This window comes from Gambusia affinis, linkage group LG07 (assembly GCF_019740435.1).
Source record: "Gambusia affinis linkage group LG07, SWU_Gaff_1.0, whole genome shotgun sequence".
Taxonomy (NCBI): Eukaryota; Metazoa; Chordata; class Actinopteri; order Cyprinodontiformes; family Poeciliidae; genus Gambusia; species Gambusia affinis.
This window is the reverse complement of record NC_057874.1, coordinates 16,886,917-16,911,582: the sequence shown is the minus strand read 5'-3', so window position 1 is coordinate 16,911,582 and position 24,666 is coordinate 16,886,917. Positions and strand designations below refer to the sequence as shown.

At 36.1% G+C, this 24,666-nt stretch overlaps 2 protein-coding genes across 2 annotated transcripts; one reads left to right on the top strand and one right to left on the bottom strand.

Moving 5' to 3' along the window:
• Positions 1-1,471: 1,471 nt before the first annotated feature.
• Positions 1,472-16,672, top strand: slc6a11a (solute carrier family 6 member 11a). Its single transcript, XM_044122225.1, has 14 exons — positions 1,472-1,646; positions 6,435-6,569; positions 6,641-6,781; positions 6,995-7,085; positions 8,948-9,080; positions 10,578-10,712; positions 10,980-11,083; positions 11,986-12,110; positions 12,401-12,513; positions 12,613-12,750; positions 13,369-13,471; positions 15,833-15,933; positions 16,020-16,190; positions 16,301-16,672. The coding sequence occupies exons 1-14, from the start codon at positions 1,472-1,474 to the stop codon at positions 16,379-16,381; spliced, it is 1,746 nt and encodes a 581-aa protein (XP_043978160.1). The 3' UTR covers positions 16,382-16,672.
• A 2,812-nt stretch (positions 16,673-19,484) lies between these two features.
• ppil1 (peptidylprolyl isomerase (cyclophilin)-like 1) lies at positions 19,485-21,998 on the bottom strand. The gene is made up of 4 exons (XM_044122227.1): positions 21,760-21,998; positions 21,407-21,561; positions 19,983-20,051; positions 19,485-19,769 (listed from the first exon to the last, which is right to left on the bottom strand). The coding sequence occupies exons 1-4, from the start codon at positions 21,813-21,815 to the stop codon at positions 19,549-19,551; spliced, it is 501 nt and encodes a 166-aa protein (XP_043978162.1). The 5' UTR covers positions 21,816-21,998; the 3' UTR covers positions 19,485-19,548.
• Between the last annotated feature and the right edge of the window lie 2,668 nt (positions 21,999-24,666).

Below are 24,666 nucleotides of genomic sequence, written 5' to 3'. Positions count from 1 at the left end.
AACGATCCTGAGGTCGCCCCTGCTGTGACTTTGAAATCCTGAGCTGAACAGAAGTAACCCTGGAGAGGAATGAATGACTGAAAGCCCTGAAACTGATTAAGACATCATCACATACTGTGACAACTCTATACTGAGAGGTGCAAGTATAAAACAAAACGTTTTTTTATTTCTTGTGATTTATGTCTCTTGACATACAGTGTAATTATAGTTCATTACACTGACTTGTTCTGGTGAACATCAGCAAAGTGCATCGTGTGCCAGGTGAATAACAATAATCAGATAAAGCTCTATTCCACAAAAATACCCAGATGTGAAAATTGCCTGTTTATAAAAACCCAAAAACTATTTACTGCAGAAGTGGTGCATTTTTAGGTTATTTGGAGCAGTGGTTGTAATTTAGACTTTAAAATTAGATAACATGAGCAAAAAATGAAAAATGTCCAAGGCTATGTGTGTAAATAAAAACTGGGCAGAATCATCCTAACTAAATGCTTTTCTTTTCTTGACAGAAAGATGGACAGAGCTAGATACACCACAATCCCATTGGAGGGTGGCTGAGATGGAAGTTCACTCTACAGCAGGATTGCATTTCTAAACTTTCAGCCAGAGCTATAAAAAAGGTTTAGGGCAAGGTCTGCTAATTTCTTGCGCAGGCCTAGTCAAAGTCTGGAATTGAATTAGGGACAAGTGCTGTGAATTAGCATTTGCTATTGCACTGTGACGTAAACATGGGACTGCTGTTTTCTCTCAGTTTGTCTATGTCGCTGTATGTCTGTCCCTACCAAATAAACTAATTAAATATAATTGAGGGTCTGCAGCAGGACTTCAAATTAGATGTTCAAACATGCTTCCAATGCAATTTGACTGACTTTGAAATGTTATGCAAAAAAAAAAAATAATTGCCAAATATTTCTGTCTCTAGAAAAATAAAGTTGCTAGAGGCACACCCCAAGAATATTTAGTCGTAAAGGGAGCATTTTCAAAAATTTACAACATGTCAGTTTCATCTGAATGATGATAATAAAAAAATTATAATGTATTAAAATCCTTTGAAGTTTGTTTTTGCATCATTGCAAAATATGAAAAAGCTAAGTGTTATGAATACTTCTGCAAGGGTCTGTCTCTCCCCTCAGAGATAGCGCATATTTATACATTATTACTTCCTTATTATCTGACAAGCTTATCTGTGTGAATGGAGATGATGCCTAGAGTAAAACTGTGTGTTACTGTAATAATGAGACATCCATCAGATAAGAAAACACTTCTGTCTAAGTCATGTAATCACACTTCTCACATGTCGAACTCATGTTTCTGTTTTGGGACACTGCTGCAGCACCATCTTGAGGCTCATGCAAAACACAACCTTTACGTTAGGTAACTATTTAGGTAAGCACATAACACCAGCTCCCACAGCCAGGCAATCCAAAGACCCACACCAGTCCTCCCAAAAGATAATTTCTCTCTCAGCAGGATGGCAGACACTCCTTGCAAACTGGGCTATTTCCTGGGAAAGAAAGCCTCTCGGGCTGCTGCGGAGCGCGGCAAGTGGGAGACCAAAAAAGAGTTCATATTGAGTGTGGCTGGTGCTATTATTGGACTTGGTAATGTGTGGAGATTTCCATATCTTTGCTACAAAAATGGTGGGGGTGAGTATTTGTACTAATCTTCTTGGTTAGTGGGACTTGGCTGGATAGTCATGCAAAAAATAAATTAAACAAAGTTGTTCATAAACAACTTTACAGGCTTTGACAGGTAAGTCATAAAAGACTGGATATGTTGTCCTACCCAAATTAAAGCAATGAGCGCTCAACTTTTTAACTTTTACTGAAAACTGCAAACTTGTATTAAGTTTCAGACCATTCAAACTTTTAAGATACATGACATACTCGGTACATAATCATTTAACTAGAAAATTGTATAAAGTCATCTCTAAAAAATTAGAATATGAGTTCTGATAAGCTTGTATCAGATTAAATGAGTCCTTTTGAAAAGCAAGAATTTAACATCATTTTCACTTTTTTTCATTGCTGTAAGCAAAATATCATCATAATTCATGTAAATAAAGGCTTTGAAAGCCTTTGTGTAATTATGTACGATTTATTTCACTTTGTGAATCAAGTTGGTAAAATAATTAAGTTGTCAATATTATTTTGGTAACACTTTATTTGAAGGGGTGTGCATGAGACTGACATGAGACTAAACATGCATAACACATTTCATGGATATGAAGGAGTCTTCATAAATGTTTGTGATTGTTGTCATGAAGTGTTACACAGCAAATAATGACACTTTTAATGCAATGGTGCACTAAAAGTTTCATTGAAAGGGTTAACTTTGCATTATTCAGTAAATAATAAAACTTTTAATAGAAAACGTCTTTATAATTTGTGTGAAAAGTCAATTAAGAAGGTCAACTTTGCATTAAAAGTGTTAATAATATTTTGATTAAATAATTTGACTTACATAGAATGTAGGTAATAGTCATTTAAATTAGACTATTACTGATTCCTTTCTTACTCACACAGTTTTAAAGAGGGTGTAAGCAAATTTAACTTAATAAGATGTTTTAATTTGGTTTCAGTCCCGAATATGATGGAATGTGGTTTTATCTGAGGCTATGACCTCTAAACCAGTGTTGACATGTGTAGTATTTCAATCAGTACAAAGGTAAGTTAGTTTTGCAAGATGAAAACACTCATCATTTCCTTTGACTTTTGTTTGACTAAATTTAAAGCTCATCAAACATTTCTCTTGTAAGTATTACAACTAACATGCTGCACATCTAACCCAACATCTCTTAAAAGTTCATGAGGTAATAAATAAGTTTTAATATCGGCATAACTGTTTGTAGAGTAAATCATTTGTAATGTAAATAGTTAACTTGGAAAATGCTTTGTTGGACTGAACTGGCTTTTTCTTTTAAAAAAATGCCCTGAGAGATATTTGTTGTAATTTGGTGCAATATAAAGAAGTTGAATTAAATTGTGGTGAGGGTGAAAGTCACTCTTGATGTTTTTGTTCTGCAAATTAGACAAAACAATATGCATTCAAAGATTATGAACAAAGCAGGACTGTATTTTCAACGGGACTCAGCTTCCAGACAGACAGACTTTTCTGGTGGTCTTATTGGGAAATTCTGACTGTTTGCTGCTCCGAACAGCCAAGGTTACCGTAGTTACGTATATCAATGTGTTGCATACCTCCCCTGGTAATGGGATCTCAGGGTTCTGTACAGAACATGCAGAGCAAGAGTGTATTTTCCCTCCAAATAGCTCCGGACCTGGTTTTATAGCATGGATCAAAGCATCCATAGTAACTGTCACTGGATGACCTGCCTATATATATATATATATATATATATATATATATATATATATATATATATATATATATATATATATATACATTTTTCCAATTCAGTTAAACAATATGGCTGGATGCAAAAATAGGGTTCACAAATATTGTTTATAGGCTAGCAAGACAGAGTCAATGTGGGTTTGCCAAAGGTGATCCAGTGAAGGTGGACAGATAGATTTCACAGCTATTGGGAAAAAATATTGCTCCTTAACCACATGGTTGTACACAGTGACGTGCGGTGAGGTTCATAGCTGGTGAGGCACTGACGTCATCAGAATCAGATTTGCAAATAGATGCATAGATTGACAGCAGTTTACAGGTTATGTTTCACTTCTGCATCCTTACACATACAAACTGTAGCTCACAAAACACACATTTCCTTAAAAAACAAAACAAAATAAATGTTATTACTGTCTTACCTTACCTAAAAAATCACTATCTCTATTATAATCTATCGCTGCACTTGACTTGCTTCCCGAATCGTTTAGCCTAGCTCGCTGTCACTTACTCGGCAGTTGAGGAGTGAACAAGACGCCTGGGATCTTGAGCGCCCCTGCCATGAGGCAAGAGAACTGCCTGCCTCACCTCGAACCTGTTCTCTGCCGCTTATAATCGCTCATTACATCTAAGCACGTTACACAAACACAGTTGGTGACAAAAAGCACTGTACATTATATACATAAGCTAAATTATTGGAAATAAGTTCACATATTAAATTAGTTTAAACCATTTTATTGACGCCGTACAGCAACATGCTCTCTCCGCTTAGCAGCCAGCACAGAGCCAGGGGTTGCGCAATCCAAGGTGAGGCAGAGCTCGCTGCTGCCTCACCGGCATCGCTTCCAAGCATTTGAATGGGAAAATAAGAAAATTCAGCGATTTTGAACACATAAAAATCGAAATTGGTGAAGCTACATGAAAAATAAATATTTTTTAGTACAAACCACCGGATTAATATAACAATTTAAATTACTTTATGATTATATATTTTCTTTCTTTCCATGATGGCTGGTGAGGCACTGCCTCACCTGCCTCCCCTGACCGCACGTCACTGGTTGTACATAAAGAGTTTGTACCTGTACCTTTTCCCAGATGGCAGTGGTACAAACAGTTTGTGTTCTGGGTTGGTGGGATTAGCAGCAATACCACTGGCCTTCCACTGCAGTCAGCCAGTGTATACTAATATATACTACTACATAAAATTAGGGCTGAAACGATTCCTCGAGCGATTCCAGTACCTCGATTATTTAAATTCCTTGAGGAAATTAGGGTTAAAGAGGGTCAGGGTTAGGATTAGTGTTCAATGAACACTACTCAACATTTGTTATCAGAGCCACTGCATCTGAAAAAGAACGTCAAATAAAAAGGCTCCAGGTCCAGATGGATTTCCAGCAGAGAATTCTGGAATATTCTGGCGCTAGCACGGCATAGTACCATGGTGGTGATGATGGATCTGGGCTTGGTGATGGTTTTTTTCTGGGCTGATGTTGCAGCCAGTGTTGAAGGTTTGTTGGTATGGTTTGCAGAGGACTGGTGGGGATGTTGTGGGGGCTGCCTGGCGAGAAGGTTGATCCAGTCCTAGTTCTGGATCAGGGGGTCCGATGTGGTTGTGTGGCATCTGCTCTGTTGCGTCACAGCAAAATCCATAATGCTCCACTTGTGAAAATAAATCTGTTGGGTCTCATCTTGGCACTTGACAAGCTAAAAAAAGAAAGAAGTCACATTTGTGCATTGTTTCATCTGCTGGATGAAATAACCTGAGATTAACCAAGACTCTACTGGGCATGAAGCACAAATTGATTTGAACCCCAATTTAGAGTTTTTACTTGATAATTATCAGAAAATAATCTGTGGAGACAGGGTCATAACTCATTGATTTGGTCCAGAGTCCTATGTTTCAGTGTTGAGTCGAAACATAGGACATAAATTATTTATTTATGGAGTTTGTCCATATAGAATGTTTACAGTTCACAAAATACTACATTAGTGTCAAAGCCAGTGGCAGAGCTCTAAATACCGAAGCATCTATTGATTTTTACATTATCTCCTTAGTTTTCGCCTGTCTGCATTAGTATATTAATTATCTTTTTATTTGATTTACAAGCTCTTCATGTTTGTCATTTATTCCCTATTGGATTCATACTCTTAGTACCTAAAAGGACTATGGAAGATTTTTTTTTATTAAATTTTTTTTCTCTACGACTTAAAGAATGTCCACCCAGAGCTGACCAAATTAGTTCATTAAAATTAAAAATATGTGAAGTTCTAAGTAAACGGTTCAAAATAACTGCTTGGAGAAAGGAGCCAAAATACTGAATACAGAAGTGTTGGCATACAAACATTGTTTTTTTAAGGAATGTATCAATTTATGTTTACTTTTGGACATAATCTAAATTTCTGGTGAATTGAGAGGCAGTATATTTACCTGACAATATTGCACACAGTTGTCTCCTGCAATCAGTTTCACGATCAACAGTAAGAAGCCAGAGCAAAGCCTGGTCTGTTAGGGTGAAATTTCGCCCCTGGAGCCCTAAGGTTTAGACCAAAAGAGTATGTGTTTATAGAGTCAGCCTCTGACCCCACAAGCATTTGACTTACTTCAAAATTAGATCTGCAGGTCAGGCAGTGGAGTCCAGCCTGAGGTAAAGAAAGTTAAAGTATATTGCAGCTTTACCTCCACATACCATAGAAAGAAAATTTAGATATACCTTTTAAATCTAAAGATGTTATCTGAAAGAAATTACTTTATTTCTTTAGATTAATAAAAAAAAACATCCGCTTGTTGGAAATAAAATGCATAGGCCAGTGTTGAGCATTTCTGTTTTTCATGATTTATTTCAGTCAGTCATGTTACAGCATAATAACAACACTTTCAAGAAAAATTTAACATTATCTCTGTTCAACAAGTAAACAGTTTATGTTGTGCTCTTGATCAGCGGTTAGTTTTGTCTGCAGACACCGCACACCACACCACAGGCCGCTGTGTTCTTTACAAAACTTAAGTACAGTTATTGATACTATACTTAATTCAAAGGTCTGTTCGGTAAGAGTGTTACAAAGTCTAATGTCACTTGCAGGCGCATTCTTCATCCCTTACTTCCTCTTCCTCATCACCTGCGGCGTTCCATTGTTTGTCCTGGAAACATCACTGGGCCAGTACACCAGTCAGGGAGGAATCATGTGCTGGAGAAAGATCTGCCCCTTGTTTGAAGGTGAGTAACCTGCAAGAGCAAATATAAAATTAGGACTAGAAATTTAATAAAAAATGATTTGTTATTTCCAGGCATGGGATATGCCAGCCAGATTATCATTTTCTATGGAAACATCAGTTATGTTGTGATCTTAGCGTGGGCATTCCTCTACTTCTTCTTCTCGTTCTCCGGAAAGCTGCCGTGGGCCAGCTGCAATAACACATGGAATACAGGTACATTATTTTAATTAAGCAAAAATACCTCATGTACCTCCTTAAAAGTAAGTGACTTTATTACTTCATGATTTTCTACAAAACTATTTTATTTCATTGCATAAAGGATAACAGCCTTTTATAGGAAGTTTAACCTAAACCAAATCCATATCTCATGTTGCAAAATTGATAACGATAAGCCTACATGTTTAACAAAGATCTGATATATTTCAGATCGTTGTGTGGAATTAAACAACTATAATACCACTGCTAACTGGACCTCAGCTGTGAATGCGTCATCGTCATCTGTTATAGAGTTTTGGCAGTAAGTTTTTATAAATATGGGACTAATTTCAAGTTGAAATCAGTCACAGATCAACAGTGATTTGAAGGCAATGGACAACAACAACCTCCAATGTTCACTGGATGAGTGTTGTGAGCTCGATATGATCCTGAACAGGACAAGGAGGGTTTGGAAGATGGATGGATGGATGGATGGATGGATGGATGGATGGATGGATGGATGGATGGATGGATGGATGGATGGATGGATGGATGGATGGATGGATGGATGGATGGATGGATGTCTCCACAGGAACAATATTTATTAACTTTGCAGTCCTGCACATTTCCATTTGATGTTTATCTCCCTAGAAGTTGCTGATTATTTATTATAAATATGGTGGTGATTAGTTTTAATTTTGACAGAAAACTTCATTTAGTTTTAATCACAGACTTTCAATAGAATTTAGTATAATTTCAGTCACACTTTTTTCACACTGATTTCAGTTTAGTCAAATTTATTCAGCTAAATCTCACAATAAATAATAAGTCATACAGAAAACCTTTTTGGAAAGCCTCTTGGGAAAATATCTTTTTTTACAGATTGGTGAAAAAGTTATTATTGAATCTTCAACTTCAGTTCTCAAGGGCTGAAGTTGAGAACTGAAGTTTAGAGAACTTGTTCTCTAAACAAGGGATCATGTTTATTAAAACATGATCCAAGGGAAATAACTAAGAACGGACTTATTTAAAGTAAAACAGAAATAAGGCTGATATAATCAAAACAACAGTAACACATCCAAACACAGATTAGCACAGCAAAGTAAAATATAAAGCTAGTTGATTGCAAATAATTTTTAAAGATGTTACTCAAAGAAATGTTTTTATGCACGGGATTTATTTCTTAGCCTGTGCAATGTCACATTGTCTCTTTTCAGACAACTTTACTTGAATGAGATTTTTCACCTGATTGTTGTGGTATAAAAAGGTCAGTTCAAATTATCCACATGCTCATTGTCCCCCAGCTCTTGCATGCCAACTTTATTTATAAAGCCATACAGGCCATGTGCCATTTGTGTGGGTCTTTCACATAAAATTCCTATGAAAAATATTTGAGTTTGTGATGAAAGATCTTATAGCTTATTTTACCAGGTCATGATCAACAGTAGTATGTGTATCACATGGACAATTCCTGGAAAAGATCATGGACCAAGACTAATCTCAGTTTAAATAAATAAACATGTCTAGCTAAATAGAAATGACATAAAACTATGATCCACTTTACCATTTTTGAATGCTGAGATGTTTTAAGATGTCATTAATCCCCTTTGGGACTGATTCTTTCCCAATAATAATAATAATCAAATACAGCTAACACAAATAATCTGGTTATAACAATAACAGATTATTTACTTCTAAGTTGTTAACTTAGAAGTAAGTATAATAAAACCCTTTGCTCCATATGAAAACACCATGACACTAAACTTAACAAGTTAGTTCCGCATCATATTGCAATATAAAGACAGCTTTCACTTTTGTCACTTTTATCTTTTTCTGAAATCAAATCATCTGACTGAAGCATTTTTACAAAAGTTAGCTTGATACAGTCATCTGTGTAGATCGAGTGAATAGATCCACAACAGCCTCAAACCTGATGATTTGGGGTTATTATGCATGTTTAATTACTTTACTACCGTCCCCCTGCAGAGAGAAGCAGCAAAGTTGTCTGGTTTAGAATCAATTAATATTTCCCCTTATGATCCTTTAGACATATAAACAAAGTCTTCATTTCAGCTGTAGTAGTGATATTCTTTTTCTGTGTCACCAATTAGGATTCCTGCATCTAAAACAGCAAAAACAACAACAAAAATTTGTTTATCAATTATGACCTCACATACTTTGCAGGCGACGGGTGTTAAACATTTCCACGGGCATAGAGGCGATCGGAAACCTTCGCTGGGACCTTTCATTGTGCCTTTTTCTGTCCTGGACCATCAGCTACTTCTGTGTGTGGAAGGGAGTGAGATCCACAGGGAAGGTAAGACTGAAGTAAATAAATGTGCATCATGTGTGGCGCAGGCTTCAATCTGAATGGACACTTTTCATTCAGATTGAAGATAATTGACTGATATTTGAAGTGTCATCACTTCTCACAATTAATCTGAAGGATGAATACTTCCTCTTAAAGGCTCTAACCAGTACCTGCTAACTACAGAATACCGAAAACAACCTTCCATTTTGTATTTATGCATGGGCATTTCGTCTTTTCCATTAACAATTGTTTTCTCTTGGATAAGTATTTTTACAAATCATGGAAAAAGATGGTAATGAAGTGGAATGATTTAGTTCACTGTGTACCCATTCATTGTAATTATTTTGTGAAAGTGTTTGGAGCTCAAATTGAAGTTAAAGGTAGTCTGGCACATTATCTCCCAGAATACAACACACAGCAGAGCAATCGGAATGTCTTTCACAAAGAAAATTTGGAAAAATGTACAATTTCCTTCAAGGAGGCACTGTTAATCTATCACATAAAATCCTCATATGTAAATTCAGATTTGTGACTTACTTTAAAACGTGAAAAGATTAAAGGTTGGAAATGCTTTTCCCAAGAGAAAAGTGATCTAGCCCTTTGAAACGCAAACACCCACCTACAGTATGGGTTTGTATTTGGAGCCTTTTCTGGTCTGCTTATAAGCTCCTCATTAGGTTCCTGTTGAGAAACATAATGAGATAAAATGATTCAAGTGGACGTCTGAAGATTGGTGTTCATCGGTCAAGAAGTAAAATGCCTTTTGCATCATATCTCTCAGAGACATATTCAGGTAAAGCCAGCACATCATTCCTAAGTCTGACTAAGTGTATTCTGTAAAATAGCTGATCCAGGTGTATCATTCCAGGCATTTGTTTTTGTTTGTTTTATTTTTAAAATATTTTTTTAGTGTCTGTCATCATGGCAAATCCATCCTGTTAAGTGGCATTGGGGTTTTTTGCCTAGAGTTGGTAACATTGGGTCTTGTTGGTCAATCAAAACACCTTACATATAGATACAATCAAATGTATCTGTCTGATTGCTAGATACATCCTGCAAGGATGGATGTATCTTGCACTGATCAAGCACTGTAGGCTTGATCTGGGTCAAGTCTACAGTGGCTTGATCCAACAGTATTTTTCCTCAATGCCTGTGGATCAAATTACATTAGTCGACACTTGAACTCTTAGAGATCATTGGCGCCTCTAAGGTAACCTGAGGCTAATTCTTCTGTCACCCATGAATACATATGTGTTGTAATACTCAAAGTGGGGGTGTGTAAATAGAAAATAAAACAGTGGGAGTTTTGTAACTAATTCAGCATTTGACATCTGCTGATTTGTTGGATAACATCTTGTCTTTCCTCGGTTTAGAAACTGCATTTATGAATTTCCAAGCTGCTAAACGTGTGAAATTTCATAATTTGGTGGTTGCCTCTGATTGCATTCATTTACTACAGATGTTTTTAGTTTTTTTTTTTTTGTTTGTTTGTTTTTTATTCAGGCTACATACTTCACTGCCACATTCCCTTTTGTTTTATTGGTGGTGCTGTTCTTCAGAGGAATGACACTTCCTGGAGCTTTCCATGGTATCAAATACTACCTGTATCCTAATCCTTCACGACTCGCTGACCCACAGGTACAAATACATCTACAGTTAAGCAAGTAACCAGAAATTTTACAGTCATTGAGCTTTACTTAAATTTTTATTATTTGCCTATTTTAATTGAATTTCTGTAGGAAGTCAAGATTGATACTAAACATCCACATGTCCAAATATGTCAAGAAAAACACAAAGGCTGTCGGCATGTCCTAAATTTTGACATGGCTGTACATGTCACATTTAATATTTTTGCATGAGTAAAAATTGTACATTATTAAAAATTATTTATTTTGACTTCTTTAGGTCTGGATGGATGCTGGAACACAAATATTTTATTCCTATGCCATTTGCTTGGGGTACATGACCACATTTGGAAGCTACAACAAATACAACAACAACTGTTACAGGTGAGGAAATGATGGACATATTATTTTACATGAGTAAACAGCTTTTATTTGAAAATAAAAGTTTGAAGTTATTTTAATTCAATTCTCTACAAAAAAAAGATCCAAGTTGCTTGTTGTATTTCAAAATGTTTCTGTGCAAATTCTTGGTGCTTCATTGAACAGAACTTTTATGTTTTATGGTTTTCTTGATTTTGAATCGCATAAAATATATCGTGTGTTTTTTTCTGCTTTTTTTCCTTAGATACATTAGTTTTATCACCCCAGATGTTATACATTCCTTTGCTCATAATAGACTTTGATTTGTGCTCCATATGCAGATATTGGAGCAGTCCAAATTTTTTTTGGTTTTCTGCAGTTTAAGAGTTTCTTTCACCGAACTAATACCTGAGCCCAACTCATAAACAACCTTTGTCATGGTTTTGTCATAATATCACAAATATTGTTTCACAAATATTTATGGAGCCTTTGGGTTTTTAAAAACATGTGACCATAGATGGGATTGTAACACCTGAATTCAATGTGTGGAGGGGAAAAAGTGTCTGAAAGATTCATTAGTTTACCATCAAGAGATTATTTATTTAGCTAACTATTTATTGCTGGCATGTAAAATGATTAAACTGAGAACCAATAGTAACCACACTGGCACCAAACTCATAGTCATAACTGGGCAGCAAATAGGAATGCATGCTCTGAACACATATTAGTTAGTTTTTAGCTAGCTTCTACACTAGCTAACTAAAAATAACAGCTTGATGAATTCAACAAGACAAAAAGAGTTTTACTTAGTATTCTCTGCACTATAATAAGTCATCCCAATTGTTTACTTCTGTGAAGATGTCTGTACTGTGACACAATAATCACAAATAACAGCAAATAATTGTAATATTTCATCTGATTTGCAGAGACTCCTTCTATCTTTGCTTGCTGAACAGTGGGACCAGCATAGTGTCTGGATTTGCAATTTTCTCTGTTCTGGGCTACATGTCAACAAAGCAGGGAGTTGACATTTCTGCAGTTGCTGAATCAGGTACAGATGCTCCAGGCCAGCATGAATGCTTGTAAACTGCCTCTTCTTTTCTCCAGAAACTGACTTTGTTTTTCTTTTAAATGACACTGTGATTGATAAAAGAGCTGCTAGATGTTTATAAGTTATTTGCTACTACATTTAATTTAGTACATTTCAGATATGGCTATGGCTTTGGACAGCAGTCTACCAATAGTATGCTGTATGAGTAATGTGTTGTTTATTAGCAGCAACCATTTCATATGACTAATGTTTTGGCAACTTGAGTGACTTCCTTTGTGTATTTTCTGTAGGTCCTGGACTCGTCTTCATTGTCTATCCTCAAGCAGTAACTCTTCTGCCGTGGCCTCAGCTCTGGTCTGTGTGCTTCTTCTTCATGGTCATCTTATTGGGAATTGATGGACAGGTCAGCATAATTATTTCTTTTATGATAACTTTAAGCTTTGTTCTAAGTTTTACTCTTGCAGTGTTTGTATTAAGCTCCCATTATGTTGCTTCATTGCAGTTTGCAGGGCTTGAAAGCAACATGACGTCTTTAACAGATCTTTACCCTTCCTACCTCCGAAAGGGATACCGCCGGGAGCTTCTTCTGTTGCTGATCTGTACTGTTAGCTCTTTGTTTGGCTTGTTTATGGTCACAGAGGTGAGTTCTTAGACATCATTTTAAAGATTAGCAGTAAATCCACAATAATTATGGCCTTAAGGCTTAGTTCACATAAGCGTTGTTCCATCTGATGCAATGGATTGAATTGACTCTCAGGATATCATAAAACAAAATGCCATGCAGTCTGAGAAAGTTGAAGCTCGAGCATCATTGGACCTTCACAGAGGACAATGATCCAACGCTTCATTAAAAATACATCCTGGATAGAGAATGAGTTTGTCTGACTTTAACTCTACCAAAAAGTTCAAGTCAGGCAAGTTAGATGCAGGACAATACTGACATTAGGCTCAGACTTCTTAAAAATTGTCATAATACTAAGAGGATTCTCTCCCGTGTAGAAAAAATGCTTGCCATAAAAATGTTGAATAGTTTTAAAACAAAAACAGCATTTTTGTTTAATTTGGTGGTGAAACCACTTGTAACACTAGAACCATTATTCTTTTTTAATTTGTTTATCGCAAACAACTTCTTGAATCTTTTTAGTTGCAACTGTAACTGTTAAAACTTGTTTCACAAACTGGTAAAAAAAAAAAAAATAATAATAATAATAATAATAATAATACACTGAACCACAACTGTTGTCTGTCTTAATTTTAGGCTGGTGCATACATTCTGCAGATCTTTGATCATTATGTTTGTAGCGGCCCAACTCTCCTTCTAATGGCAATCTTCCAGTCAGTGATCATCGGATGGATTTATGGTAAGGCAGTTTTTAGTTTACTGAAGTTGGAGTAACATTTAGACTCTCAAAATGTCTTGTAAAAGACAACATGGACTTTTTAAAAAACAATTTAACTTTATGATCTCTGTCCCAGTTGGTTAAGCGGCCTTGCAAAACTAGTCTGGCTGTCAATGACAAATGTGTTTTAACTTGTTTTAATCGTGATGTGCAGGGTAAGCTTTGGCAGTCGGGTCTGTCACGTGGTCCCATGGGACACAACATGGATCCGGTTACTCTAACATCTCCTTGCCTTCTTTTTTGTTGAGACTCTATTTTCAACCTGCTTTAAACACAATTTTTGTTAACAAAGCCCTCTCTGATGACGTACAGACCAATTTAGTCTCTTGTGCTTTAGCTCTCTTTGCATACAGCTACATCTTTAGTAAATCTTATTAAATTAGTTTTCCTTTACACATACATTTGTGACTGAAACTTTATGCAAGCAAAGACACTGAAATATGTTTTTAACCTTCTCAACAAATGTGGATTATTGGCACATTTTAGGAAAGTTAATTCCCAACTTTAGACATGACTGAATGTCATTCTCTCTTTTAAACAGTGCTTTGCAAATGTAATCATAACCCTTGAGATTTTGTACAGTTTGTCCTTTTGCAAATTTAAAAAATTATATATTGAGATTTTATGTGACGAACACCTTAGTATGCTATGATTTTTAGGTGGAAGAAGAAGAGGACATGGGTGTCTGATTTTTTTTTTTGCTGAAAGTAAAGCTGAAAGTCATTTGAGGTATATTCTCTACCAGCGTTGGTCATCTAGATTAAAGCAGGTTTATCAGATTACCCAACTTTGTCTCAAGGTTTGTCTCATTCTCTGCTGTTTCCCCTACATAACCTTTGACAAACATTTTTTCTGAAACTTCAGGTGATCAAAGTTTATGAGAAACGGGTGACGCTAATTACAGTCCACAGAGGAAACCTGTTAGCAGCTGTAAAATTGAGACTAGGCAGAATTTCACCTTCCAGCAAGATAATAAAATTAAATATACAACCAGAACTACAATGGACTGACTTATTTCATAGTATATCTATTTATTAGAGTGGCCCAGGCCAGTCAAAGCATAGACCTAAAACCCAACTCTGAAACAGTGACAAAACTTGAAATGTCACTGACACTATTCATTCAATCTGGTTGAGCTTTAATTAAGTTGTGGACAAGAATGGACAAAGATTTCTGTGTGTAGATGTTCAGATCTGACACACCCAAATGGCTTGTGGCTGTAATTCCAATCAAAGGTCCTTCTTAAAAGTGTTCCAGTTGGGTTTCATGCAAATTCACGTGTTTCAGGATTTCATTTGCACAAAAAACTGAAAAAACTTTGCGGTTCCACAAGATTTTTTATTTTTTTTTCCCCCCACCAGGGGGTCCTTTTTGTGGGCTCTAGTGTCCCTTTTTTCATAGTAGGCTGACAGGATGGGGGGAAGGAGAGGGGGGAAGACATGCGGCAGGTGTCGTCGGGTCCGGGAATCGAGCCCGCGACGGCCGCGTCGAGGACTGGGGGCCTCCAGGCGTGGGGCGCGCTGGCCTCTACGCCACCGGAGCACGCCCCACGGTTCCACAAGATTTTAACCTGTCACAAAGAATGCTTGAAAAATACGATAAAGTTTGTAAAACTATTTGCTTCATGGTTTCAAAATGTCCGTGAGGGACCATGGAGTCCCAGAGCGAAATTCCATGAAAGAGGTGTAGGTGCCTGGTGCTGTAAACCCTTTGAAAGGCGGTTTACATCGTTTTCAACTGTTAGCGTGAGTGGGAATAAAAATAGCAATAGGTATTTTGTTCCATATAACACAGTAGGAGTGTAACCGATAAACCTTTTATGGATGCAAACTCAACTAAAAACCAACCTGTTTAGGATTGTATTTGACACGTAATCAATTACAGATTTATTGATGGAACTTGACTTAATGTCGTGTTTTGATTGTTGATTCTATGTTGCAGTGTGTTTCTGTGTTTGACATGATGTGAAGCACTTTGAAATGCCTTGCTGCTGAAATGTGCTATACAAATAAAATTTGATTGATTGATTAATTGACTGAAAATGAAAGTGGGAAATGACAAAATGGAGCTTAGGTGGGTACACAGTGGATAACAAAAAAGACCAAAGGTGTATGCCAAAAACACATTCGGTCTGAGTTCCTTCATGCCTGCCTCAGCACATCACACAATGACATGCACTTGAATACCTTAAGCGGGTGAATTATAGATTAGTTTCTACAAGCTATTTTTTGTTTAATCTGAAACTACTTTTTTTGTAGATGAGCTTCTGTGCAGCCTTTGTACACTTTTTCTTTTAGTAAAACGACATCTTTGTTGTTCTAGGTGCTGGACGCTTTAGTGACAACATTGAGGACATGATTGGTTACAAACCTCTGCCGCTGTTCAAGTACTGCTGGCTCTACATCACCCCTCTTGTTTGCAGTGTAAGAGGCCAAATAGTTATAATCTGTATGGTTAATCTTTCACTTTGATTCAAACAATTTATGTTTAATTTTCTCTTCCTGTCAAGGCAACTCTTGTATTTTTGCTCATAAGATACACGCCTATGAAGTTCAACAACACATATGTGTATCCCTGGTGGACTTACTGGATTGGCTGGTTTCTGGCCATGTCATCACTGTCCATGATCCCAATTACCATGATCTTCAAACTGGCTAAAGAAAAAGGGTCTCTCTGGCAGGTTAGTAGATAATAAAGCATTCAAAGTTTTTAACATTATTGAAGTCTGTTATTTAGTGTATGTCTGGAGGTTCTGGGGAGAATTTATCACATTATTTATATGTTCTTCAGCGATTTAAGAAAACCTCCAAGCCTGCAGATGACCTTCCAGGAATGGTGGAACAAGAGTGTGAAGACACGATAAACATATAGAGACCACAATACATAATGCCCACACCTAACTATATCTGCTTGCTGTCTTGCTCGGGCATTTTGGATAAATGAGGCTTAATTACATTAACATGCACAATGGGAGTAGAGAAGGAGCTGCAAAAATTACGGTAATCAAAATATGGTAGTATAGCACCTTTCTGCAGAGCTGTGAGGGTGTCTTCACAATGTATTCGTATTGCAGAACTATTGTAGAACAATAGAAAAATAGCTTTTGTCTCATTTGTTTGCATTCAACTCTCCTTTTCCTGGAGGTAAAATTTGAATGTTGAGTTTACAGACTGCAGGAATTATAAATTACAGTACACGAACAACTAAGTTTTTTTTTTTTTTTTAATAAACCACACAAAACCTAAAGACACATTTGTAAGAAAAATTATTTTGTTAGTTGAGAGAGTTTAGGTGCTTATCATTTAATTTATTCAGCGAAACAAAGATTCAGGATGGTCCAATTTGGCTGCAGCGTAGCAATTTACCACTAAAACAATATGTGGAACCTCATACCATTTTGTCAAAGGAAACTTTTGGGATATAAATTACCCTTTGATGTCTGCGAACTGTTAAGAGGGAAATATGTATGAATGTAAAGGACCAAAAACTGTTTAACTTTTCAAAAGCTTAAACAACTTTTTGACTTTTTGAATGTTAAATCCACATTATAATTAAGACACTGCAACCTATGCAGAGACTATCAACTAGAGACTGCGCTGATACCAACTATTTGCATTGCATTCCACATTCACAGCAGGAGCTAAACAGCAACCGATGTTTGCTTGGCACTAAATCTTTCTGCTTTCACAAGAAGCCAAAAACTCTGTTTCAGTTTAAACTTGACATCACTTTATTTTAGGGTGACCTGTGTGGAAATTCTTCAATATTGCTTTACCGCTCAACTCAGGTTTCTGTTTTGGTTGGTAACCTCTGTACAGACCATCATTGAGGGATTGTTCCTGAGACGTGCTGGCACTTTATCTCTATTTTCTGTTTTATTTTAACCAGCTACAGCAGCGGATTGTTATACCTTAGTCAAGCTTTTACATATTTACTTTGTGTTTTCGTTTCATACTGTTTAATGTATATGCAGCTTTGAGTAAATAACTCTTCATCCTGTCCAGTTAGTTGTTTTTTTGGGACTGATAATTTAGCAGACGTGATTTAAACTGCAGCTGTAAGCCATGACGCCATGGATGTTTTTAACTTGTTGAATATGTTGGAGGCATGAGGGTCAGAACATTGAGAGTCCATGCATATACTCCACTTTTGCCGTAATGACCCAATAGTAATGTTGCATAATAATGTGCAAACAAAGCAGATCTATTTCTAATTAATTTAGGTAATGCACAACATAAAGCACAAGATGTTTGAACTTTCATAGAATGTAGAAAAAATAAATAAATGTGACCTCAGAATAAGGTTTTTGATTTTTACATTATGAGCTATCTGCTCACAGTAATGTTTCATTAGGATGATGCAGTTTGGTTTTGGGCAGCAATTCACTGCCATATATGTTGCACATGCAATTTTATGCTAAGGTATGCAAACATGTCCACAGTCATAGAGATTTTCTACCCTCAGAATGTGGAATGCTTGAGGTAGATGCCACAATGAGGGAGACTGACCTATTTAGCTAAAAATTATTTGGCTACCTGGAAGGACTCAAATATTGTGTATAGAGCATTGAACGTATGATGTAATATGGGTTTGATTTATTAAGAAATGTTTTAGAGATGTCTAGCAACGACACAAACCCCATACTGATGTTTACCAACCCAAAGAAAAGCCAAATAACGGTGATGTTAAAGCACACATCAGTACTCAGTACAAATGCATATAGCTTTACAGTAACTTTATCCGTTAATGTACAGGAAGGGCATTAAAGCTGTTTTATATATCACCAGTATTTACATCAGTGCTGAAATGTGTAAAGAAAAACATTAAAAGTTAAAGCTAATTAGATGTTTCAGGAAAAAGCAATTCTAAAGAAGAAATTATATTTTTAATGACTTTGTGGTGCTACATTTGTGTATTACATATGAGCAGAGCCATATCAGGCATTTTATTCTGATTGTGGCCAGACCAAAGTGTTACGATGTGATTTCTATCCATTGGCAGGCAAGACAGTATGCTATAAGGACATTTTTGACCACTGCTAATTTGATGTGACCACTTATAATGGCTTTTATCTGACTTTTTTTTTTGTTTTACATAAGATGTACATATTTTATGCACCATATAAACCAAGTAAACATGTTTTCTTACTAAGCTATAAAATTACTTTTACAGAGCCTTATATCGTTTTTGGCACAAAATATTTTTTTAACTTTAATAAAGCTTTTTATCTGTATGGCTGGAAAGTTGTACAATACAATACTTTCTGGGGTAAGAAACTTTGTTCACTCTTATTGTGTGTGTGTCTTTGTAGAGTGAGTGACGGTTCAGTTTTTTAAAAAAAAGGAAAAAACAAACATAAAGTGACCAAAGTTGAAAAAAAGCACTTGTTTATGAAAATTTTTTACTTAATGTAAAAAAAAAAGGCTTGCAAATATAACAGGCACACAGTGCAGATAGTCAGTCATGTATATCTGAAGCACATATGCATGATCTCAAGTGGGAGATTTTCTAACAAATTAACTCAATTAAGGGATATTTAGACCACAAAATCTGGCATTTTTTTCCCCACTTCATGTCAAACAGATAAAGCTGTTCACATATCGTCCACTGTGGGGCTGACTTGTTCTGTACTTTCCTTTTAGAAAGCTCCAGCTATCATCGTCTCAAGCCTCTTGATTTTATTCTGGCTACTACCACTATGACAGTTATCTACATTAGCTGTCCTCTGGGAAACTTTCATAAAAAGAAAGACATGCATGAGTTTCCCAGAGGACAGCTGATGTAGATAAATGTCATAGTGGTGAGAATATACAATTCACATGGTTTCTTTAAAAGCTGGTGAAAACATATCAAATGATTGTGTTGCATTGAGATAGAGGGAACATTATATTTTCCTTCAGCCTGCTATTGGTAATTTCAGTGATTCCTTTAGTCTCTAAGCTTTAACGCTGCAAAGAAAAAAATAAAATCTTTGTGAAGTTTTCATATTTATTTTCCAAAGCAATAAAAAAAATACAAATTAAAAAGAGACGTTTTATCTAATTAGGTAAAGTGACTCTGACAATTTTAATATCATCGACTGGACGATCTTGACTGTTTGTTTCCACCAGCCCAATCCGGTTTAGCACTCCCATGCCTTGGCACACTCTTCCAAAAATAGTATGCTTCCCGTCCAGCCACTGCGTGGGTCCAAGGGAGAGGAAGAACTGACTTCCGTTGGTGTCTGGTCCTGCGTTGGCCATGGCCAGAATTCCAGCGCCTGGAACAAAAGAAGAAAGAAAAGAGGTGATTTTCTGATGTTCAAAGTTGCTGAAGATGCAAATGATCTTAACAGAAAAACCAATGCACTTTTGGGCAGTCACAAGATAAATTCTAGAAAAAAAAGGCATTTATTGATTTAAAATTCTAACTTAAATGTCGAATGTGGATAAAATCCACCTATGTGTTGACATATTCTTTTTCCTGAGATTACCTGTAAATTTCAGATCTGGCTGAAGTTCATCTTCAAACTGTTTACCATAAATGGAGGCACCACCTCGACCTATGGATCAAAACAAAGATCAGTAGCTGCAGATTTAGCCAACCAACCAAAATAAAAATCACATACAGGGCCTTCTACATCTACATTTACTAAAAACACAGCAAACATAAATTTTAAAATAAATTGAGCCTAAGAGCAGCACCATAATCTGACACTTTAAATTTAGAAAAATAACATTTATTTGATTACCTGTATTTGGTGGATTAAAAAAATTCCACATTATAAAATATCTGATTTTATGTGAAAAGCTCACACAAAACCTATTCACAAAAAATTGTGCATAAGGTTAAATCTGGCGCAATGTGCCTCTTTTCATGGTGCTCAATGAACTCCACTATTTGACTGAATTTAAGGTTTCAGTGGATGTAGAATTAAAGATTAAAACATATTGAGCTAAACCAGCAGTCATAAGCTGCAAGTGGCTCTTTATATCCTCCGCTGTGGCTCTCAAACTGTTTTTACCAACATTGCTAAAGAGAATCTTTTAAAATCTTCTCAGCAATCTTTTAAAGTGCTACGATAAAAAATAAAAACTACTTAGCAGTTCATTTACACTGTTAGAATAATGAATACTTTTGTGAAGTAATTATTTTGTGTTTATGCTGCAAACTATGTTTCTTGTTTTACATAATTTTCTTTTCAATTTTAACACTCTGCTAACAAAAAAGTTATTTATCTTGCAATGTAAACATTTGATTTTATTTTAAAACCCAAAAATATAAATAAACTGTCTTTTGGCTTAAAAGTCAAAACAAACATACTACTGTAGATAACGTAACAATTAAATATTTTATTTTATAGATACATTTTGCATTTGTGGCGCTGAACATATTTTGTTTAGTTGGAGCAAAGACATAAACGGCTGCTGACCCCTGATCTACATCATTGCACTGTATTTCTGGCTGCATGTTTTGGGTTGTTGTATTGAAATGTAACACTACCCTTCACCTTCAACTCTTTCAGGTGTTGTGTTCAACATGATGTTTGACTGTTTCTCCAATAAATGCTGTCTTTGCTCAACCTGTCAGCTGAGGAAGATAACAGGATGACCAATTCTTGGTAGGTTCTTTTTTCTTGTTTACTGCATTGATTCTTTGGTTTCATGATACGATTTGTTCACTAATTCTCCCAAAAAACTCTTTACAATTATCTATATTTGTACTGAAATTAAATTATCGACTGGTAATGATTCTGAATTAGCTAACTTCTTAATGGACCTGGCAGAACTGGATTTTAATTAGGAGCCTCAGAATAATAGAGGCTAAAGGTTAAAGCACTCGAAACTTTTTAAGTTATTTGTAAAGAGACGTGCATAATTTCCTTCCTTCCTTTAGGCTGCTTTGTGTTAAATCCACCTGTTCCTGTAGGATCCCCCGCCTGCACCATGAAGTCTTTGATAATCCGGTGAAACTTGGTGTTGTTGTAGTAGCCTCTCCTGCCCAGCTCTGCGAAGTTCTTGCAGGTTTTCGGGGCATGGTTCCAGTAAAGCTCCACCAGAACCGTCCCCATCCTTAAAAACACATCATCGTTGCCATTAGTGTCGATCTATTAAAAGGAGAACATGCTCTGCAGCACCACCTCGTAGTGAAAATCTGAAATTATGATATTAACATAGGTACGTTCATTTTTCAATAGGATTCAGAAGCACGTCTCCGTGCACACAAAACTTAAAAGCTAGCACGTTTAGCATGCAGTGTTTCATACTGACGTGGTCTCCAAAGCCACGGTGGGCGGCTGCCATGTGTCTGGAGGTATCCCGGACATTATAACGTTACACAGCAGGATACAAGTCTAAGAAACCCAAACAAACCAGTTAGACAAAACAAATGAACAAACTATCAAAGTTGGTGGTTCATTCAAACCGATCCTGTAGCGGCTTTTAGTCTTCTTCTTTCAGTTCCTGTCGAGTCCTCTTGACGTTAGACGTCTACTGTCCTCTGGTGGTAAAAGTCAGACACAAACACATATTTATTTTCTTCTTCTGGAGGAAGGCGGTTGGCAAACAGCTATTCAGTGTACATTACCGCCACCAACTGGTCATGGGTTTTGGTTAGCATGGCAATGTTATTCAAATTCGCTTTAAAAACTATAATTCTTCCACTCAGGGGTGTCGTTATTATTAAAAATGCTACCATCGCTGCTTCAGATAAAACAATTGATTATTCTGACAGCTCCAGGAATGTTTTCTTATTTCAAATCTTTGATGCACCAGTGACATTATCATATCTTGTATATTAAAAATAAACCTTGTGTGTGTGCTTGACCTTTTTGTGCAGAATCCAGAAATAATTAAGGTTGTGTTACACACAGTTGTGATGTTGGATAGAAGTTCAGAGAAGAAACTTTGCTTTCAGATTTTTTTGTGTTCCTCTGCTTATTGGGTAACACTGATTTGAAAATTTTGCTGAAATGTATCCTTGTCATTTTGAGAGACCCTTGTCCATGTCACTCATGTCAAGGTAAAACAGGAGTTTCTTTAATCCATCTATAGACCATGTATAGTCTTACAATTAAATATCTGAAACAGTTCTTCATTCATTAAGATACTGAAAAAAAATGTAAAAAAAAAAAACCCTTGAAGTTTGCTTAAATAAAGGAATGTAAGTAAAATGAATTTATGTATCATTAATACATAAATTCTATTAAATCAACCCCCGTCAAAATGTTCAATCTTCATGACATAAAAATTTGACCATAAAAAATAATTTACAGACTTTTTTCACTCTTAATGTGACGTATCGTGTACAGGAAAGCAAATAAATCTGCAACGAATGAAAGAAAAGAAAAAACATTCAAAACCCGGATTGTCTAATGTGCACACCTTTAAACTTTAAGGACCTTTTGATTCACTCGTCTGAAGTGCCCACATTCACCTCTTGAGTTCACATATACTGTTAAATCTTTTTATAATGAACCTGATTAGCTTGAAATAAAGCTAAGCTGTTTTTGTTGAATTTTCCTCACATTTGCTCATTTAACAAAATCCATCATTTGAAGAGAGGCTAGAAACAATATGAAGGATCTTACTGTATGAATGTATCAGAAGCAGAACACAAAAAAATCCTGGTCAGAGGGTGAGGAGGGAAAACGTTTATCAAGGTCTGCACATAACTAAAAAAATATGTATTGATATAGCGACCAAAGCCAGTTGACACAAAGCTCTCTTTGTGTTGGCTATTTTTTCTCCTCCAAAATACCTCCGCAGCAAACATCAGAGGAAGAGGCTTCCTGTCCAAAGCTGCAGGCCAGAAGAGCAGAGATTGTATCTCAAGGCAGAGAAAAAGAAAAGAATGTGGCTCTGTTTCTGCTGCTGCCTAAAGCTCAGGGCCCCTGTTGCTCCTCTGCTCAAAGTCCGATTAAGTGTGCAAAATGCATTTTATGCATTTCAATTTAAAAGCAAATATATTATCCAGGTTAAGCAAGTTATCCTCCTAAAGCCTCATTAAATTACTTTGGAAGTCAATTGTTTCTCTGGATTTTATTTCATGACATCAGATTATAAGGAGAAAATGCAAATGCCTGCCACTTTTTTATTTTTTGAAAAACTTTTATATCCTTTTGAACTCATAAAATGTATACTTGTTCTTTTCTGTTTTTTTTTTTGTTTTTTTTTACCTGTGACACCACAGAGATATGATCCTCTTAGAGAAATACTTGCAACAGTGTTATTTGTTTAAAACCATACTCATTTTACCTCATTAAGATATTTATCAGCATAACAAAGCTATATAAATATAAAATACCAATATGTGAAGCAGGACCTAACTTCAACTTATAAATCAATTCAATGCCACTGCATAGTTTTGTTTTGTATTTTACATACTAGGAGTGTGTTTTCTTGAGTTATTGCATTTGTAACGTAGGGTTATGTAACCTTTGGCAGTAAATGTCACCTTATACTTGTATAGTAATAAAATACTGGTTTTGGTAGTAAACCTGCTTCTTGTCTGTGTGAATTAATTTAGTTCATAATACAGATTAAATCCATAAAGTTTCTGAAACTGCATAATTCAGGACCATCCCCATTTGCTTCATCTTTACTGACCTGTTCCATATGTAAAATTATTATTTTAAGTTTTGTTGGCTCCAGTGGCCTTCATTTTGCAGTTGTCAGACAAAAAGACTTTATGAGAGAGGGGTAAGACATGTGATAAAGGTCATTGGCCGGACTCGAACCCCAGACAGCGTGGAGGTCTAAGGCCTTCATACATGTGTTGCTCTTTACCGCCACACCCTGCCGGACCCCATAAAAAAAATTTTTGCCAGATATTTAGGTTAGGAGCACAATGCTCTGTTGCTTCTGGTTTTCAGAGCACGATTCATGTAATTTATTGAAAGCTGTTTTTGTAAAAGTGAGCTGTTTACAATGTTGACCCGGAAGACCAAAAATGTCCTTCACCTTTTGTTGGAATATGTTTTTCTGAAAGATATCTGCTGAAATTCCATATCTGCAGAAGTTCAATGCCAGACCTTTGTTTTCCTGCTGCTTTGTGAGCAAAATTTTGATCGATACCCACCATGAAATACATGTTGTAGATTTTCTCTTTTTGCCAGTGGTATATGGGGATGTAATGAAAAGCAATATCATAATATATTATTTGCAGAGTGGCTACAG